Source organism: Canis aureus, chromosome 8 (genome assembly GCF_053574225.1).
Source record: "Canis aureus isolate CA01 chromosome 8, VMU_Caureus_v.1.0, whole genome shotgun sequence".
Classification (NCBI taxonomy): domain Eukaryota; kingdom Metazoa; phylum Chordata; class Mammalia; order Carnivora; family Canidae; genus Canis; species Canis aureus.
The window spans coordinates 44,359,208-44,380,211 of NC_135618.1; the positions used below are offsets into that span (position 1 = coordinate 44,359,208).

A 21,004-nucleotide genomic window follows, 5' to 3' on the forward strand; every position below is an offset into this window, starting at 1 on the left:
TTATAGATGACATACGCATGACAAACGTTAGCAGTTGTTGAAACAAGGCAGTGGCTACAGCCAGGCTGACCCTGAGTATTTGAAAGTCTTCATTAAAAAATAAACTTAGGTTGCTGGAGAGATGCAGATGAGTGGCATGTAACCCTGAATTGGTGAATCAGGAAGGCTTCCTGGTATAGGGAGCCAGAGGTGCACTATGAAAAATTACACAAGGGTAAAGGAAATATAAACAGGAGGCAGAGGCAGGATGGGGATACAGGAAGGACACTTCAACAGACATTAGTGCCTGGGTGATAGATGACCTGGAGGCAGGGAAAAGCAGAATGTGAGCAAGTCAGTGTCACGGGGCAGGGAGGAGCACCTGTGCACCCAGCCAAGCAGCTGGGCTTTACTCCGGGGATAGTGGGGACCAGGGAGTATTCAAGTAAGAGAGTGGCTGGGAAGCCGTGTTATGTAAGACAGTAAAATGGTTTCATTCAAGCCTTCAACCTGTTTCCCCAACACTTCTCATTTCCCCTGGAGGATGACCGGAGTTTTTGTACATCTCACTCAAGGAGTAGCATTGTAGGGATTTGCATTTTTTTTACTTAGCAAGTTTGTTTTCCCCTAAAGGTATCAAAAAGTCATAAAACAGGGGTGCCTGGGTGGTTCCTGTGGATGGAGCGCCCAACGACTCTTGATTTCAGCTCAGATCGTGACCTCAGGGTCATGAGATCGAGTACCGCATCAGGCTCTGCGCTCTGCACTCAGCTCAGGTCTGCTTGAGATTCTCTCTCTCCCTCTGTCCCTCTCCCCAACTCTCATTATTTCTCTCTCTCTTTCTCAAACAAATAAGTCTTAAAAAAAAAAAAGTCATAAAACAGGAGCATTTCTCTCAAAAGGAAGGAAGGAAATATTTGGACACCTGGGCGGGTTTCCCTACCACGGAAGGTGCCAACCCAGGATGAATTCCATCACAATTTTCTTCACTCCGGATGTTTGTCTCTATGTGGACAAAACATAGGGAACACAGTTGTGTTTGTTTTTGGACAAAAGTGACGCTTGTCTGGCCTCAAAAGTTGATAACCCTTCTTCCCCAGGCTTATATCTTTGCACTCTCTTTGGTGCCGTACTTTGTCTTCCAGGTGCCCCACTCCTTTTGCTAAATAAGCTAAACAAGGCACTGTCAGCTATGTGGTTCACGGCTCCCACCATCTGCCCTCTGGCATCCTGTGGGAAGACTCCGAGCACTCCCTAAGTGAACAGATTACATTTTCTGTCTCAGAAAAACAAGCTACCAGATGGGGAGGTAGGGCTGGGCCTGAGGACTCCTGAAGTCGACACACAAGGGCCATCCGAAAGGCCTGCCTGTTTGGCCAGGGTCATGTGATTGACAGCCACTGTGGTGCACCAAAAGCACGGGGTGAGCCTGCCTGTGTGTGACTGGAATAGTTTTTACAGAAGGTGATGAATCGGGGTGCTATTTCATGACTACATCCTTGGACCTGCCCTCCCTCCACTGGCTCACCCATGGCAAAATGCTTAAAGAGTTAGCCAGAAAAATTAGGAAACAAGAAAGGGTAGACAAACTCTTTTTCACAGATTAAAGTTTCAGATACTCTGCACTACTTCTCCATTACCTAGAGCTGTCCTAAATACTAAGGACTCTAAAGATGGCAGTTCTTCCACCGAAAAGACCTTCCATTCCATTGGGTTCCTCGTAGAACTGGGGCTTCTGCACCCTGGAAGGGACGGCAGGGACAAGTGTTGGGGCACAGGGGAAAGTCCAAGTGTGGCCTGAGGTTGGAATTTTCAGTGAGGGCAATTGTAGGTCCCTACTGATGAACATGTGGCCAAAAGATGAGAATCTTTTTTTTTTTTAAGATTTTATTTATTTATTCATGAGAATACACAGAGAGGAGAGAGAGAGGCAGAGACACAGGCAGAGGGAGAAGCAGGCTCCATGCAGGGAGCCCAACGTGGGATTCGATCCAGGGTCTCCAGGATCAGGCCCTGGGCTGTAGGCGGCGCCAAACCGCTGAGCCACCAGGGCTGCTGCCCCAAAAGATGAGAATCTTTGGGAAGACTGCAGACACTGATAACTGTTGGTTTGAAATTCTTCGTTCTTGTTAAAAAAAAAAAAAAGGATGCATCGACCTGAGTTGTCTGATGAGATTTCTAGGTAAGGACTGAAGCCGCCACCCTGGGAATAGGGCCAGGTCTCGGCTTTCAAGCTGACCCAGCCCTGGGTCTAGCCCAGCTCTGTTGTCTTCAGCTGTGTGACCTTGCACAAGTGGCAAAACCCCTCTGAGCCCCTCTCCCACCAGAGAAAATGGGAAAAGCACCATTTACCTTTCACGAGAACAGGCAGTGTGTTGAGCCTTGACACGGCAGGCATCTGTCCATTGAATTGTAGCAGATCCCTGGGTGCACACGGAAATGAACAATCCTTTAAATTACTGAAAAGGGAAGACTTTTCCAAGGGTCGGTAGGAACACAGGTACGCCTCATAACTCGAGTGAGCAACAGTATTTCCAAGTCACTGGCCCTGCAGAACTTGGAGGGAAGAAATTGGCTCCTTTTGTTATCAGCTGTGGTATTTGTACCCTTGGCAGGTCCTGGAGTCCTTAAAATGAAATATTTTCCCTGAATAGGAAATGTATCTCCTCCAATCACCCGACCTTATTTGTTTGCTGCTGTTGGCTTTCCCACGGGAACACAAGTTCCCTGAGAACAAAGTGGGACATGTCCTCATTCAGCGTGGCATCTTGGGGGCCCTGCCTCAGTGCTCCAAATGCACTTGTGGAACTGAACAGATTTTAAAGGCCAGAACTCTCTTCTGCGGCTTCGACCTGGGGTAGCTTCTTCCCCGTTGGCACAAGCATCCTTTCCAAACAGATTCTGTTCCTTCCATCCTTCCCCCTTGTAGGGCGAGAAATACAAAACTGACTTAACTGTTTGCAGATGCTTCTTTCCAAATACTTGCTACCCCCAGAACAAAGGCTCTCTGTCTTTCCCTCTTGGAGGGCTTGGATTTGACGCCTTGTCTGTTCTCTTTCCCCTTGACCCTATTCACAGGCTGGGGGCCACCTGCCTTCCAGCTTCAAAGCACTCAGCCTCCCCCGCTTATGATTTAAGTTCGCCTCATTCTTCCCGATGGAAGCTGGTGGGCAGGGCAGGTGGGCGAGCTCCAAGACAGAAGCATGAGGATGGAAGAGGTTGGGACAGACCAGCTTCTCTGTCGTGGAACTTGGAAGGTCAGGCTCGTAGCAGGGAGCAAACAGCCCTTCCCAGCACTTCAGGCCATGGAGCACCTTCCCTGCCAGGCAGAGGGTTCTTTGGAAACTGAGGAAATAGTGTGCCGTGTCTTCTATGTCCTGTGTGCCTCCTTCAGGGGGGCCCTGACCAGATCGAGTGCCTCAGGACCTCTCGGGTAGCTTCCATTCTTCCCATTTCACAGATGGGGAACCTGAGGCCCTAGTGAGTTGCACAACCAGTCCAGAGTCATCAAGCTCGTATATGGCACATCTGGACTCCATTTCTGGCTTGCGTGACTTTCTCAACTGCACCTCTGCCTTTGGTAGGAGCCGACACTTGCCCCTGCCCAAGAATAGTATCGCCCTCCCCTTGTACGAGTCACCAATGATTGTATGATGCCGCAAGAGGCAGGGCATAGGACACCATGCTCGCGGGGAGGGAGGGCTGGGGCCCATGCTGCGGAGACAGCCAGGGGAGGCTGCCGGCGCTGGCAAGGGAGGAGGGAAGCCAGCTCTGAGATAAAGCCTTCTGTCCCAGCGCCATCCATCACAGCCCCATGAATGAGGCCCTGTTAGCCATCTGCACAGGCCCAGGGCTCCCGCTTTGTTGGTTGCCATGGTGACCCTTGGCCCTGACAACAGAGGCGCACTTGGCTGTGTGTGTCATTGTGTCCCATTGAGTCTGCAGAAAAGCCGACAGACAGCCAGGGCTGCAGACAGGAAAGGAACGTCCCATGCCTCGGCCAGCGCTGTTGTCTCGGCCCCGAGAGAAGATAGGAGAATGAGAGACAGAGCATCTTTTGGGGCCCCAAAGAGGCCTGGGGTCCATTGCTAGCCAATGATGCAGGCAGAGAGTTCGTGTTCGCCGGGCCTGCTAGGCAGCGTAGCAGAAAGGTGAGTCAGACACCATCTTCAGGACATTTATGGAGTGGTTGCTATTTATTCCGGGAGTGTTTACAGCTAGGCACTGCCCTGGGGCTGAGGATACAGCAAGGACCCACGTCTCACGTCTCAGTTCAGTTCACACTTCGCTAGCCTATGAGTTAGGTTCAAGTGGTATTATCCCCGTTTTACAGATGAGGAAAATGGGACACAGAGAGGTTGCTTAACAAGCCCAAGGTCACACAGCCAGCAGAGGAGCCTGGTTTCACATTCAGCACCCTGCACACTACTTCTCCAGACAGCCACCACGGGCTTCTTTCTTCCTGGATTTTTGAGACATTTAACTCCTAAAGTCAGAACCCTCCATTTGGGGATCCCTGGGTGGCTGAGCGGTTTAGCACCTGCCTTTGGCCCAGGGCGCGATCCTGGAGTCCCAGGATCGAGTCCCACGTCGGGCTTCTGGTATGGAGCCTGCTTCTCCCTCCTCCTGTGTCTCTGCCTCTGTGTGTACGTGTGTATGTGTGTGTGTGTGTGTGTGTGTGTCTATCATAAATAAATCAATCTTTAAAAAAAAAAAAAAAGAACCCTCCATTTCCAGGGATGTGGGGACCACACAGACCCAGGTCAAGTGCAAGGTGCACCATACACCTCTTAGGGCAGTAAGTCTCAGCCTCCCTTGGGAGCTTCACCAGTGCCCGTGTCACACTCGTGAGACTGTGGTCTAATGCTGGGTGAAGCCCATCATTGTTGTTGATGCTCCTGGAGATTCTCATGGGCAGCCGAGGGTAAGAACCACTGGCTTTGAGCTCAGGTACCCTGAGCCTGCCATCCTGCAGATGGCTGAAATTACAAATAGAAGGTACATTGCATATAGTAAGTGAGCTGTTGATGTATTTTATTCTTTCTCCAGAGCATTTTTTTTCTTTTTTTCTTTTTGCCCTTTCCCTGAATTCTCCTTACCCCATTGATTTAAACACTACCCCGGCCTCTCCTCATCCCATCCCACCCTCCAAATGTACGAGACAGATAAGAGGAAGCAGAGAGAGCTAATTAGCATTTTAATTAAAGAAAGGGGGACAGGGAGAGGTGGGTGGGCCTGGAGGGCTCACTGTCTGGTTAGACCAGGGTTTGCAACATGTTCTGACTGAGACACACAGTAAGAAACAGCATTTCTTGCAGGTGCCCTGCATGCCTCAAACAAAAATCACCATTGCCCGCCATGCACTTGAGTGGTTCCTATTCTCTCCAGTTTATGGGTTAATTTAAATTTCCCTTTCAGTTCTGATCATGTGTGATGCTCACCTGCCTTTGACACCTAGCTGATCTCTATCTCTAGATGTTCAGATTGCACAGGGCGCGGGGGGGGCAGAGCAGGGACATAGATGCTCAGATGCTCACACTGCCTCTGGGGCAGGAGCAGGGGGTCAGGAGCAATGCAGTGGGGCTTTGGGCATGCCTGCCAGGTGGTCCTCAGGGGCATGGAGACTATGCGATCCAACATGTGGGGAAACTGAGCCAAGAGAAGCACGTGTCTTCCTGACCCAAGGGAGGGCTGTGGTGGACAGTCATGTACACAACAACTTCAGACTTGGGCAGAGGGGAATATTATTGTTAAGTTGTTTCAATACAAATCTGAGACCTGCTCACTAATCTTCATATGAGTCCTCCAATGGGTCATCTTTTTTTTTTTTTTAAGATTTTATTTATTTATTAATGAGAAACAGAGAGAGAGAGAGGTAGAGACACAGGCAGAAGAAGAAGCACACCCAATGCAGGGAGCCCGATATAGGACTCGATTCTGGGTCTCCAGGATCATGCCCTGGGCTGAAGGCGGCGCTAAACCACTGAGCCACCCAGGCTGCCCAGGTCTTCTTAAAAGGCAGGTGTTGGTGTCTCCGTTTCACAGCTCAGACATGTGTTGAGTTCACTCACTGCATAAATTGACCTGGGAACGGCGCTGAGGTCTGGGTCCCGTGGAGAATAAGAAAAGCTTGATCCCGTCTCTCTTGGGGTTTGTATTTTTCTAAGTGTGATTGGAGTGTTTCAGGCAGGAAAGTGATGTGAGATGAATTATCCTTAAAGAGGTTGAGGACCAAGTAGAAACTGATGGAAAGCAAACAAGTGAGGAAGCCAAGAAAGCACCGAGGGTGCAGGTGAGACGATGCAGCCGTGGCCCCTAGCAGGACCCTTGGGCACCAAGCTCCCTGCCGTCACCGTCAGACGAAAGGGAGCCTTCCCTTGGGACCTCCTTTCATCTGAGAGGCCCCAGAGCCAGTCCCCAGGGAGAGTCTGCCTTTTCTTGGGCCCCTTTCCTCCGTGACCCCAGAAACCTCCACGGACCTCAGACCACCGAGCTCTAGAACCAAGCACTGCATCATCGGGCAAAGAATACAAAAGGAAGGGACAAACCAGGGACAGAGGAAACTCAAGTGCCTGACGCGCCTATGATCCCTCAGGCTGTATACATCACTTGTGCCCAATTCCCAGCACCACCAGTAAGAGAGGCACCGCTCCCCCGCATCCCCTAAATGAAGACACTGAGGCTCAGAGTGCTTTCGAAAGTTTTGCTCTGTCAGTTACATAAGACAGTAGAGCTTTATAGCTGGAGCCCAGGCTCCGGGCATAGCACACGTGTGTGGAGTGCCTGTCACAGCACACACGACAGACATCATTCATCTATCACAGCTCTGTTTCTTCTCTGCCTGGGTCACCGTTCATCACCAGCACCTACACACAGCGCCGGGCATATCACGGGGTGCGGCGATATCTGCTTGGCAAATGACCCAAGCAAGCAGGGTCAACGGCAAGCTGTAGTAGGCAGGAACTCAAAGGCAGGCCTGCATGACCTCAGTGTGTCCTTATTCCACACCCTTGTCTTGTCGTCTCCCATCTGTAAAAGGGGAGGGCCAGTCCCATAATTCTCGCGTTTCCTTTTATTTTTTATCCTGGTCAATTCACGTAACAGGATTAACCCATTAACCGTTGTAAGTGAACACCTCAGAGCCTTTTGGCACATTCACAGTGAGGCAGACATCGCCACCAGCTCCAGAACTTTCTCATTATCCACATCAGAAACCCCGTACCCACTAGACAGTCCTCGCCACTGTCCCCTCCCCCCAGTTCTGGGAGCCACTAACCTGCTTTCCATGTCTTGGCATGTACCTGTTCTAGACATCCCATACAGATGGAATCAGCGTGTGGCCCTTTGTGTCTGGATTCTTGCACTGAGCATCCTGTTTTTGAGGTTCATCCACTTTGTAGCATCTGTCAGCACATCATTCCTTATTTTGGTGTGGAAGGGCTCCATGGTGTGGACAAACCCCAACTGGCTGCTGATGGCCACTCGGGTGGCTTCCACCCTTGGCATTGTGAATGGCGCTGATACCACTGTGCGTGGGCATGCATTTGTTTGAGCTCCTATTTTCTATTCTTTGGGGGTGTACACGTAGGAAGGGAATTGCTAGCGGTGCCCAGGTGGCTCAGTCAATTGAGTGTCCGACTCTTGGTCTCAGCTCAGGTCTTGATCTCACGGGTATAAGTTCGAGCCCTGCACTGGGCTCCGCACTGGGCATGGAGACTACTTAAAAAAAAAAAAAAAAAAAAAAAAAAAAGGAGTGGAATTGCTGGGCCATGTGGTAACCTGTGTTTAACTTTCCAGAACCTGGAAGTCTTACAGGCTGGGGATTTAGAAGGTGGTCTCTGGCTCCTTCCTCCCTCTCAACCCTCACCCCACTAGGTGCCCCCCAACATGCCTCAGGAACACCCCCCTTCAGTTCACAGTGACCCCAGCATCTCACTGACTGTGGCTTGTTCTGTGCACCCCTCCCCTTGTCCTGTCCTGGCTGACCAGGACCCTTCTGAATGAGACCGGAGCGCTGGGCTCCCCCCCCACACACAGAGGGTCTCCAGCCAACCCTGGGCCTCACCTTCCCTTCCACTCCTCGGTGATGTCCCAGACGCCCTCCCTGTGCACCCGACTCCTACCCATTCCACGTCTCATCACCCCTGAGCGCTTGCTCAAGCCTCGACCTCCTCTCTCCTCCATGGCTTCTGAAAATCTCACCTTTGAAGGTACAACGTGGTGACCCCACACTGGCATCGTAACCCCCACCAGAACAAATCTGCCTCTCTGCGTTCCCACTTGCACCTTTTTGTACCAGCAAAAGTCATGATCTCATCCCACCATGTACAGAATTACTTGTTGACAGTGAACTGGAAAATTTTTATGTACGCATCTCGCCAGGTTATTTTAAGGATTTATTGACATGAAGGGGAAAGTAGCCTAGTACATTAAATTCTCCCATGGTCTCCCCCTCCTTCCTCTGCCACTAAATTATGAGCCTCAGGAAGAGAGCGTTTTACCCATCTCAATACTTACATGATGCAGTGCCTTGCCTGTAACAGGCACCTAATTAATTTTTGTTGATTGAATTAGCGAGCTAGAGAAAGCGAGCGCATGACATCAGTTCTTCTGATTGTTGGAAACGTATTGTGCCGAGAATTCATGTCTGATAAAGATCAGGTTTTGTTATAAGGTCAATTTCAACTGCAGGCCACTGAAATGTCACCACCATATATTTCGCATTGTGACATTTGTAATTGAAAGTGTGCAGGTGCGACTCTCACTTTTGCAGAGCATTCAAATGTTAATATGAGCGTTCTCAGAGATTCTCGCATTTTCAAACACATGTTTAATGGAAATTAAATTGTGTGGAGTCTTAAGTGCTCCCGTTTGAGACAAATGGCTTTAAATGAGAGACAGCAACCGCTTGTTCTGCATAGTCACTGTGCTGCTAAATTAACAGGCTTGCTTTGAGCTGGATATGCTGCTGGAATAGATTAAAAAAAAAAAATCCATTGAGTTATCAAGGAAAGAGTATGGTTTCTCAGTTAATTTATGGTCACACTTTCCAGACCCGTGCTCTCCCCGATAACATTTTCTCTGGTGAAAAGCAACAAAATCTCCTCTCTGAACGAGACCATTTGTATTCATCAAGCCCCAGGATCTTATTGCGGCAAGGTGTTTTGTTATTCGCTGAATTAATCAATGTTGTAATGAGCAAAAGCAAGGGCTTTGGGGTCGGACAGTCCCGGGCATTCCTGTAACCAAGGCCAAATCATAACCCTTCTGAAATTCCATGGTCTCATCTCCAAAACGGGGGACACCCTCCCCGCTGGATGGTTGGGCACATTGAGGGGGATAAAGTGCCCTCCAGAATCATACCCAGCGCCCTGAGACGACAGTCACTTCCACCTGGACCGCATCCCAGATCGGCCACCACCGGGAAAGACTTCATCCTTAGCCACCCTGCCGGCTCAGGTCCACCTGCAGTGCTGAAGAGGAGAGCCACAGGCAGGCACTCCCAGGGCACCCCCAAAATGTGGAGCTCGGTCTGAGTCTCTAACCATGCTGTGAGCCAGACTCTATAAGCAAAATAAATCCAGATACTCAAGCTTTAAAAAAAAAAAAAAGGTTGGGAGGAGGAAAAGACGGTGGAGGGAGCTTTCTTCTGGACCCGGCGGATGGGAACACTTCTCCCGCAGTCCTGATGTTTCCTTTCATTTGGAGGGACAGCTATGAGCCTGACACTCCTGGCCCTCCCCCCACCGCACCAGCTCCCCCCCAGGGATAGGGGGACTCAGCTTGGCCCCAGCAGGCCCAGCAATGCACAGTGCGCACGCGGCCAGGCAGGGCTGCAGGCTTGAGGTGGACCCAGGGAGCCTCTGCGTCCAGGACCCTCTACGTCCTCTCCCGCAGCTGCTTCTCGGCTGCACATTGTTCTGAAACACCCGGTTTGCATGCCGGCTCCTCTCATGGGGTAGAGGGGGCGCCCGGGTGGCTCAGTGGTTAAGCATCTGCCTTTGGCTCCGGTGGGTCGTGACCCCAGGGTCCTGGGATGGAGCCCCACATCAGGCTCCCTGCTCAGTGGGGGGTCAGCTCCTCCCTCCCACTTGTGCTCTCTCTTGCTACCCCCCCAAATAAATAAATAAAATCTTTAAAAAAAAAAAAAAGATGAAGCAGGGGGTGGACCCCACAACTCCCAAGGCTCTGGCCTATCCCCGTCCAGGCTGCGGCCAGTGGGGCACACAACACAGACACGGCTGCCAGGTATGCGCCCCTGTAGACAGAAGGGGGCCGTTTCTGAGAGCAGGGAGGCACGGTGTGCTGAACAGACACCCCAAAGTTACCTCCTGCACCCACTTCCCAGGAAGCACCTCAGTTGTCTCATCTGTGAAGAGTTGACACTGACAGAGCCACTCATCCCCTGGGGCTCTGGGGATGAAACAGGGTGGTGTCTGCAGCACAGCTAGGTGCTCAGGACATGGTTGTGCTTGGAGGGCAAGCACTGCCCCTGACCGATCCCTGTGCCCAGTGCCCACCAGAAGGGTAGAGGGGCATGTAGTAGGTGAGCTGTGAATATTCACGGAATGAGTGAGTCTCCAGCCAGTGCCAACACCACCTCCTTTGTTCAGTCCTTGCTTCTAATATTGTCCCACGTCCCGTTAGCTCTGGGGGTACTGGGTCAGGAGCACTGCCTGCACATCGTCCTGAGCTTGGTCGCAGACCCGCCCCCACGTGTCCTCACCCTGCTGCTAAGCCCACCGCCACCTCAAGTTGGCACTTCGTCCGTGCTTTGTTGCAGAGTGAATGGAGGGACATGTGTGAAGTGTAAGGACTCAGTGACTCTGGGGTCAGACCTGTTTTCAGACCCACCATTAACCTCTCTGTGCCTCAGTGTCCCTATCTGTAAATAGGGGACCACAAAGCCTTGTTGTGAGCACTCATAACAAAGATGAATGTCAGCAGTGTCCTATGCAAAGAGCTTAGCCCAGTGTGCTGCATGCAGAGAGGACTTGGGAAACAAGCTCCCTGAGTCGTGAGAAGTGAATGGCTCCATCGCTGTTCTGAGATCCAACACGATATACCTGAAAATACACACTCCAGATACCAAAGCAGGGGTTTAACAAGAAGACCCACAAACCAAAAGATGCAGGGGGAACACACTTGAATGGTGGCCTGGGGATGGGGTGGGGGGAGTGTAAAGGAAAACAAACCAGGTGGGGAGGGGTTGATCCAGGCCCACAAAGCAAAGGGTGACTAGCAGGTCTAGCCAGGGAGGGCAGGACTTCGGAGGGGTCTGGGGTGCTTCAACATGGCTGGGCAGGGGGGGCATGGGAGCTCAGAACCCTCGCTCCCTGGGTTTCAGAGCAGGGTCCCACATCCAGGGGAAGCCCCTCCATCTCCAGCAAACTCGAGAAGGCTGGTCACACTAGAGACATGCACTCCCCGATACTGCACTGGGTCCCGAGATTCCCAGACAGCCCTGGGGACCAGTGTTCTGTGTGGAGACAGGGCAGGGGGGCCCAGCCTCCCATGTCATGTGGCCACTACATCTCCGAATCTTCCTCCATCTGAGCCCTCCCATCTTGCAGACTGGGCCTGCTTGTCCTGGATGGATGACGCCCTGAGCTTGTCAGCTCGCTACAGGGGGATCTCTGTCCCCTTTCTGGTTTTCCACCTAGAAAATGTGTATAAGGATGCTGCCCAGGGTGTGGTCAAGGCCAAATGAAAACACCTGTGAACAGGCTTTGCTCTTTATTTAAAGAACCGCACAATTAACGTGGATCTTGAACTCATGACCCAGACAACAAGAGTCACATGCTCCTCTGACACCCAGCCAGGTCCCCCTGGCCTTTGATTTTTCAAGTGTATGTTCAGTATGAAAGCAAAGGACGGGATGTCAGAAGAACCTTCTCCACTACATGGGGTGTGGCAGGGAGTGGGATGCTTGGCGGCAGGAAGGTGCTGGTGGCTGGCCTGACTGTGCGTTTCTGGTTTCTTTCAGGGTAGAAGCGTGTGAGGGAGGCCTCTGTTCCTGCAGGAGAGGACCATGGCCTTCATGTTGCTCCGCCGGCGGCTGCCCTGCACCTTCCAGCACAACTACCACCTGCTTGCCCCCAGTAAGCCGTGGGGGGTCTTGGCAAGAACCGGTCCTGATGGGAAACACAATCCAGACTGGGGATGGACGGGCTGGGACAGCCGTTGGGGTAAAGGGACTGGCCAGCCAGTGCCTTGGGGGCTGTCTTCCCCTCATGCACAGTAAAACTGTCCCCATCACCACCACCCCCATCTCCCATCCCCGCCATGAGCTCCTGGCCTGAAAGAACAGCTCTGTAGCGAGCAGGAAGCTGATCGGGCCTGGAGCCACGCTGCTGACTTGAGTGGTGGCCCCAGCAGCCGGAGGGTCCAGGTTGTCCTCATAGAGACTGTTGGGGAAAACATATAGCTGAGCTTGCTTCCAAGAAGCAAGAAGGCTGTAAGCATCCTCGTGATTGACCTAAAGGCCAGGTGTGCTTCAAGGGCACTGGATAGGAGGCGGCTGCCCCCACCGCCCTCGCCCTCACCTCCACCCCACACACCCAGCTGGCTCGCCCACCCTTCTGCCACATCTCTTATCACTGAGTTTAAGCAGCTTAGCCAGGCCGGCCTCATCAGCTTGCAGGCTCTCATGAGACCCCTCCCAGTAGTCCCACGAGGAAGGCACGCATGAATCCCGTTTTACAGGTGAGGAAGCTGAGCCTCAGAGAAGCCAATCACATGACCAATTGAATGCAAGTCAGTCTGGCTGCAAACACTCCTCCATGTGTTTCCTTGGGGCTTTGGGGGGAGAGGGGCTAGCGGCAAGCCCCTTAGGGGAACCCTACACCCCACCCACAGCCTGTCCCATTCTCTCAGAGCCCCATGCTTTGTCATCGTGGTGTCCCTTTCTTGCTGGTCTCATCTACCTTCTGAAGACTAAGAGCTGGCCATGGCCTTGGTTGGCATGTTGAATGCTGGTGTTTATGTCCCAGGTGGGATAAAAAGCAGGTGTGTTCTTGCTCTCTCTCTGTCACACACACACACACACACACACACACACACACACACAGGAGTATTATATTAGGTTTGGTTTTATTTTTTTTATTAATTTTTTTTATTTATTCATGAGAGACAGAGAGAGAGAGAGGCAGAGACATAGGCAGAGGGAGAAGCAGGCTCCATGCAGGGAGCTGGACATGGGACTTGATCCTGGTTCTCTAGGATCACACCCTGGGCTGAAGGTGGCACTAAACTGCTGAGCCACCTGGGCTGCCCTAGGTTTGGTTTTAAAATAAATCTTTTAATTTTGGTTGATCTTACAAGTACAGAGAAATTACCAAAATAGTACAGAGAGATCCCATGTGCCCCAGTGTCCCCCACAGTTACCATGCTGCATCACCAGGCTGCCCTTGTCAGAACCAAGAGGCTGACCTCGTACATTACTATTAACCAACCTCTAGACTTCTCTGGATTTTACCAGCTTTTCCCTTGATGCCTCTTTGGATCCCAGGATCCCGCCCAAGTTCCCAGAGCGCACTTAGTTGTCACGTGGTCTCCTATGGTCTGTGAAGGTTTCTGCCTCCCCTTTTTCTTGACCGTAATAGCCTCCAGGCATTAGGTTTTGGGGTTTAATTTTGCCTTATTCAGTTATAAGAGAAGCACATTAACACTTACCCATTATTATGTTAAAAGTAAACTGAAACCTGACTCAAATGTCACAGGTTTGATGTGCTCCAAGCAGAAGGGAGAATCGTCCCTGGCGCGTACTGTTGAACACCTACTGGGTGCCGAGCACTGTGCCAAGTGCCAAGGATACAAGAGAGAGTGGCCTGTGAGACACCAGCCTGGTGGCTCCCCTTTTGCTGGTCACTCTCAAGGCCATGAGGGCCTCCCCAGGGAGACAGCAAGGAAAGAGCAGTAGGTCAAGACTCCTACAACTGGGCCTCGTTCCATCAAGTGAGCCTGACCAGTGGGCAGGACCCTGAGCCTCCATTTCTCATCAGGAAAGTGGGGATGGTCCCGGTGTCCTCCCTCCTTTCATATGTCTTTTATCAGAAGGAACAGTTCATGTGAAAGCACTTGTTTGTGCTTACGCTAGGTGGGAAGTGGCCTTACTCCCATTTTACAAGAATTGATAGGGAGACACAATGAAAAAAGGAGACAGAAATGATTAAATCAGAGGTATCAGCTCTGCATTTTCTTGGCCAGAGCTGAATCTTTTTTGGCACACTTGTACCAGATATAGAGAACCATACTGTGAGATTTTTTTTCTTTTCTTTTAGCTTGTCAATTAAAGATAACTAGTCATAGATGGATGGATAGGTAGATAGTTATGAGTCTTTTAATACTAAACCATAGTGTTGGCAAAGATACAGGTACATGTGGACTCATACACTGCTGATGGGCAAGGAGCAATAAGGAAATAGTTTTTAAATGATAGCTAACCTTTAATCCATTTAGTCCCCTGGGAGAGGAAAGGGAGACTCAGAGAAATCATATAACTTCCCGGAGCTTCAGTATTAACAAGTGGCTGAACTAGGCTTTGAGTTGAGAGCCAGGCTGGCCCCAAAACTTGCAGCATTAACCACTGTATTAGTTATTTATTGCCTTATGACAGCCCCAAATTTAGCAGGTTAAAGTAATGTGCATCTATTATCTCACAGTTCCTATGGATTAAGAATCTGGGGGGCAGCTTAGCCAGATGCTCTGGTTCCAGGTCTTTCATGAGGGTGCAGCTAAGCTGTTAGCCAGGGCTGTGGTCTCATCAGAAAGCTCACCTGGGAGCTGGGGGATCCATGTCCAACCTCACTGCCGTGGTTCTGGCTGGATTTGGTGCCACGTGGACATCTCCACAGAGCAGCTCACCACACAGCACCTGCTTCCCCAGAATGAGGGAGAGCAGGAGGGTGCTTCAGCCCCCCACCACACCCACTATGTTTAGGTGTTTGTGTGGGTCTCCACCTGTCGGATCACTTGGAAACTGTTAGACACAGTGGCTTATGGCTGAGACATGGCCTTGTTTCACGCCCCATCCCCCCAAATCACTGATGATCGTGTACTGGCAAATGGAGTGCAGAGACTGGGAGACTAGACAGCAAAGCAGTTATCTTTGGGTGGTGAAATTATTGACATTTTCCTCAATGACCATGTTATAAAAAAAAAAAAATAGGTGGCATGCTGTCTCCCTGAGAACAGGAGAAAGAGCTGGAACTTTGCAACTCAGAGGCAACATAGTGCACAATTCCCTCTGACCATCCCATACCTTTGATGCATTTGGCAAAAGACCTGACCAGCCCAAAGAGTCCCCTGCCCTTCAGAGAAGCAGGACGCTCAGGCAAGTAATGCAGGAGACCCTCTATCACCAAGTTCATCCTCAGCTCCTGCGGTCTCCGGTTTGGCAGATGCAGACACGGATAGTAGCTGTCCCTTCAGGGCTCAGCAAAATGACTACCAGGGAACCAGAAAGAAATGAAGAGCCACTGGGGATGGATCGACCCCTGAGTCCCCATCATCCACAGGAGTCCCTGTCCAAGTAGCCACTTCTGCTTTCCCAGTCTGCCACAGTGTTCCTGTTCCCAACGCCTCAGTTCAGGTTAAAGGAGAACCCACATCTCCTGAACAAGATGAGAATGTGAATGCTGTGTCATGAGGCTGTGAGTTGCAATGTGTCCGAGGAATTACTGCAAGCTAACAGAGAGAACAGTGCCAGTGGTCCAGTTTATCCAGCCATCCCTGCAACATCATCCTTCTCAGGGCTCACAGAAGATTTCCAGGAGCCTGGCCAAGAACTGAAGTTCTCCGTGGACCAAGGAAACACCAGGAACAGAGGAGACGCCCCTCTTCATAATCAACCCCTCTCTACACCAAACATAGATTTAAAAAAGGTGAAGAGCCACCCAAAGACAATAGTGGGTCTTCCAAGGTTGTGGTTTGCATCAGAAGCACCCTTGGAGAAGGAGGCCCACTCTCCAGCTGGCCGGCCTGCACACGGGCAGAGTCCACTCCGACATCAGCTGGGAAAGAAACTCAGGAAGAAGGCTCTGTGGGCTGCTCACTTCCTGAAAACAGTGACACTGGGCAGGATGTGTCTACCACTAGCCCTGCAAGGGACGTAAAAACAGGAAGGTCAACCAAAGTGGCGACCCTGGGAAGGCAACAGAACTAGCCCCAAACAAGTGTCAGGGATGAGAAGTCCTAGAAATTCCTAATGCTCAGTTTCAGGCAGTGGCCATTGATTCCTCTGACTCTGGACAAGAGAAGCCAGATGGTCATTCTAGAAAGGATACTTGAGACTCCACAGAGAGAACTCATTAGAAACGCGTCGTTGTGGTTGTGATGAAGTTAGTTCTACTAGTGAGACTGGCCCTTTCTGTAAAGGTGGTGTCCCTGTAGGTATGGCACAAACTCTGTGATCTCCTCCGTGAGGGGATCAAATAACTCTTTACAAGTATCCTCAGAGCCCGGAGATGATGGGGGTTGCCCCCCGAAGGAGCTCTGAGGGGCACCCAGCCTCAGTGAAGAATGCAATGCAGATGCTTGAGAACTTGCCCGTTCAGCAGAGGAAAGTGTCCAAGCTTCTGTCTGGTGAGTCGCAAGTGCGTGGTGTCTGTGAGGGCCGTACCCCCGAGTGAGCTGCCCCCTGGATCCTGAAGCCTCTGGGGAGTCTCTGCCCTTCACACTGGCTACAGCGGCCGCACCGTCTGCTGCTACAGCACCACGATGTGAGGGTGTCTGGAGCAGCCACAGCTGGAAGGGCCACACTAGATGGCCAGTCCTCTGTGCGGGTCTGGCGGACGCCCTGTGGTCACCTTCAACATAAACAACAAACCAGACCTTGAGATCTTTGAATGCCGTGGCCCCCGGGCCGTCAGCCGTCTCGCCACAGCTTAGGAAGGGGCCCCAAAGCAGGCTGTTGTTGGGTCTCGGGCGTGTACCACTAGATGCATGGACCGGAGGCGTCAGAGGACCCCAGCAAACCGTTCTTTGCACGAAGGTGGTATATGGCCTCGTGTACAGGGGCTCCTGCCCAGACCACTCAGCCCATGCCCACAGCATTCGTACTGGTGACCTTGCATGGATCTGTGAAAGTCACAACGGGAATACCCTGTGCGAACGTCCTAGCAGAAGAGATGGTGGCCGCTTACCTGGAGAAATTTGTCCGTGTCTGTGGGGTACAGTCGCACAGTTGATGGGAGGTGTTTGGAGGACACAAAGATGTGGTTATGTGTGTGACCATCCACAGGAGTAAGACTCATACCGGCTGACATCATGCCAGGATTCAGGCCACAAGGCTACATCCGACGCAGACTTACCGGTCTCGTGGCACGGTTGCTCTCTGACGTTTGGCCTTTGTAGCTTGTTCAGAACAACATCTGCTTGCTGACTGCACGAGCCCAAACTTTCAGACCCTGAAATGTAGCTGCAAGAAGTGCAATGCTCTTCTCACTGCGAGGAGGGAATCCAAACAGGATGCTGCAGGACACCCAGAACGACGTGCGGAGAATAACAGCAAAACTGATTCATCAAGTTTTTTGCCTCTCCTCTTGGGAGGTCCTTAAATTGAACTAACTTCACATCAGCCCCACACAGAGGCCCCAGTTTTCCCTTCTGCACAGAAGCAAGGGAAGGAGGAAGTGGCTTGCAGCCGAGTGTGCCAGCAGCAGAAGTCTGGGCACGTCTATGGGAAGAAGGTTACACTTGAAGTGCTTACTGGAGGCTTTGTCAGATTTTAGGGAACAATGCTTCTCTGGGACAGTGTAGAATGTAATAATTATGCTACTGGTAGGCTCCAGATGTTTATCGAAGATATAGATCTTCATCGGTTAAAAAATAATAATAAAGGGATGCCTGTGTGGCTCAGTGGTTGAGCACCCACCTTCAGCTCAGGGCGTGATCCTGGAGTTCAGGGATAGAGTCCTGCATCGGGTTCCCTGCATGGAGCCTGCTTCTCTCTGCCTATGTCTCTGCCTCTCTCTCTCTCTGTGCCTCTCATGAATAAATAAATTTTTAAAATCTTAAAAATATATATAATAATAATAAGTAGGGTGGACAATTGGGGAGAAGAGATAAGATTTTTTAAAAAAGAAAAGAAAAGCAGAGCAAACAACTCCAGTTGAACTTGACCTTGACTTCGGCCAGGTTCACATACAGAGCCCTTGCTGTTTGGGAAAACTGGCGCTCATTTATGACTCTCACTATCAAGATTAAGAGAACATTAAAAACATTTGATGGCTGTTTTTATAGTTTGGAGTTAAACATTGACTCTGGATTGGCGAGGCCCCAGCGGGCAGCAGGCATTGTCATCAGACCCGGAGAGCTGGGCTGGACCCCACCGTGCGGGGTCTCGGGGGTGAGGACACACGCCTGCGTCCTGGCGGTGCTGCTCTGCTCATGACCGAAAATGCTGGATGGTTCAGTATTAATTCACACTTTCTTTGTGCCTCTAGGAATTTGTCTTTGAAGGAAGTGGGTTATTTTGCTGCAAATGTTTAATCTCAGAGCCCAGCACTAGATGAGATGAGAGATAGTATCTGGGAAAGGAGAGGTCTGAGGGACAGCCTTGCAGCTTAGCCTCTTACCAGCTGTGTGACCTTGGGCAAACTATTTGACCTCTCTGAGCTTCGGTGTCTTCTTCTGCAACATGGGAATAATCATAACATCTACCTCCCAGGGGGCTGTGAGGCTTAAGTGAGACGTTGCCAGGCATGCTCGCTATAAATACCCCATGAATGGACATCTCTGCTCATGTGACTTGTAAGCCATCCCATTGACCATTTAAATCTTATTACTTTCTCTTGTGGTTTATAACATTACATATCATCATAAGAGATCGGCGGTGCCTGGCTGGCTCAGTCTGTAGAGCATACTGCTTTTGATCTCAGGATCGTGAGTTCAAGCCCGACGTTGGACATGGAGCCTACTTTAAATGCTTACGAGAATAGTTGTTGTATTGGTATTTGGTTATTTTCCCCTACAAAAAGTCAAATTGAGATAGAGTAGGAAAAGGAAAAGTATTAGACATGGGTTCAAAACCTGGCTCTGAGGCTAACTAGCTGTGCGGCTTTGGGAAAGTTGCTTAACCTCTCTGCTCCTCATCTATAACCTGAGAACCATCTCTCCTGAGAGTTGTGGATAAATGAAAACAGTGGAAGGGAGCTCGCCTGGGTAGGGCCTGCCTAGCACACAGTGGGGGCTGAATCTGTGTCGGCTGCCCCATCTTCCCGTGTTCGATAGCACAGCTGCCCGCCAACTTACCAGGCTGTGGTTTTCAGGATCTCTGCCTGGAGGCCTTGGCCCTCTTCCATCCTCACCCACGAAGACTTGGCACATGGCAGGAACCGAAACAGACCTGTCTGCCTGCCACCTGGCCCTGGGCTTCCCTGTCTCGTGCCCCATCCATCCCTGATCCCTGGGGATGGGTTCTCCATCTCTCCCCCCTGCCCCTCCCACCCTGTCTGCTCGCAGCCTCGACGTCCTCATACCCAGAGCTCCACACAGCCCCACTCACTCCCGTCGTTCCTCTCAAGACCCTTTCAGCTGCAACTCCCACTGGGGCTGCTTCCAGTGCCGGCATCTCCACTTTCCAGATCCCAGGAAATCTGGCTGCTGCCGCATGGTGTCAAGACACTTTCTGGAGAAAGGAAGAGAGGACCTGCGTGTCCTCACTGGAGGACAGCTTGCAATTTTGAATTTTTCACTTTCCCTCTTTACTGAAAACAGAGCAGATCCACATCAGTCCAGAACTGTTTTTTATACAAACATGTGTCCCTGTTTCATACAGGTCTAGCTGGAATCAGTTTGGACCAGTAAGAAAGAAGTCATCAATATGTTCCACGAACTTTTACTCTCTGCTAACAGAACAGACTCTGTAGGGATTCCCTTTTCATTTTCAGATCAAACAGAAGACAATAGAAGCCGGCTGCTTCATGCTTTAAAATAAGAGTACCACTAGATTTTAACTGGACTTTATGTTCAAAGGGCTACAGCTTGTTGCATAATTAATTCAGAAGCCCTCTTTGATATCCAGAGCAATTATGGAAAATTAAGAATGAATTTGCGTTTTCTAATATGGTTTTGTATACTTTGGCAAGCTGTGTGTGTGTGTCCGAGAGAGGGAAGGAGGGACAGAGCCTAGCACATTCTTTGCTTCTCTGAGTTTTGGTTTTCTCTCCTATAAAACAGAAGCAACAATGTGCCTCTCAGGGTTGCATAAAGAGAAATGAGATGGTGTAGATGACTTACACAAAATGTCTAGTGATTCCCTATTTGATGCAACCCAAGTAAGAGGAGCTAACATTTCCCAGCCACCACATGTGTGCCCAGGGTCAGTCACCCCACACTGACCTTGGGTTCACCACAGCCCTCTTTCAACCAGGGCTCAAGATGTGGGACCGAGCTGCCCTTTATCTTAGCCATGTGCTGAGCTCAGAAGCCTTTGTGGGTCGAGCCTGGGACCAGCCCCCCCCCCCATGCATTAATTACTGTACAAAAGTAATGTGCAAGCCAATGACTTGTGCCCCAAACTTTTGTTTAAACAACAACAACAACAAAAAAACATAAGTGGGGAACCACCTGAATTTAGACATTTGATTATTCCTTCCTCGGTGATTTTTGAATCTCACAACTAGGGACATAACTCGAGGGGCCATGCTACCAGCATCTGGTGGGTGGAGCCAGGGATGCAGCTCACCATCCTTTAGTGCCCGGGATAGCCACCACGACAGTTATCTGGCCCAAAATGCCATTCGTGCTAAGGCCTCGAAACTCTGGCTTATGTATATATTGGGATATATATCTGGGTATAAGTTAAATTTTGACAACATTTGGATAATTTTTATAATCTGCGCTTTCACATGGTAATACCATGGCCATCTTCCCACGTCCATAAAAATTCAGAATTTCCAGGGGCACCTGAGTAGCTCTGTCGGTTAAGTGTCTGACTCTTGATTCCAACTCAGGTCGTGATCTCAGGGTTGTGAGATCGAGCCCCACATCGCACTCTGTGCTGGGTATGGAGCCTGCATAA

At 50.6% G+C, this 21,004-nt stretch overlaps 1 protein-coding gene, 1 long non-coding RNA gene and 1 pseudogene across 5 annotated transcripts in view; 2 read left to right on the forward strand and 1 right to left on the reverse strand.

Moving 5' to 3' along the window:
* The window catches only part of ABAT (4-aminobutyrate aminotransferase), an 85,554-nt gene that overhangs the window by 33,464 nt on the left and 31,086 nt on the right, over positions 1-21,004 (forward strand). For 2 of the 3 annotated variants that reach the window (XM_077906575.1, XM_077906576.1), the window contains exon 2: positions 11,966-12,080. In XM_077906575.1, the coding sequence (XP_077762701.1) occupies positions 12,011-12,080 (70 nt within the window). In that variant the 5' untranslated portion in view covers positions 11,966-12,010. Of the gene's footprint in view, positions 1-3,942; positions 4,131-11,965; positions 12,081-21,004 lie in introns of those variants that run through there. The other variant, XM_077906577.1, reaches the window with a different exon arrangement.
* On the reverse strand, positions 5,160-9,653 carry LOC144318972 (uncharacterized). 2 transcript variants are annotated; one of them, XR_013384905.1, is made up of 3 exons: positions 9,343-9,653; positions 8,497-8,947; positions 5,160-7,698 (listed from the first exon to the last, which is right to left on the reverse strand). It is a non-coding gene; the product is annotated as an uncharacterized LOC144318972 (long non-coding RNA). The 2 variants fall into 2 exon arrangements; XR_013384904.1 differs by having other exon boundaries at positions 8,497-9,653.
* Positions 15,080-16,655, forward strand: LOC144318106 (zinc finger protein 106-like; annotated as a pseudogene).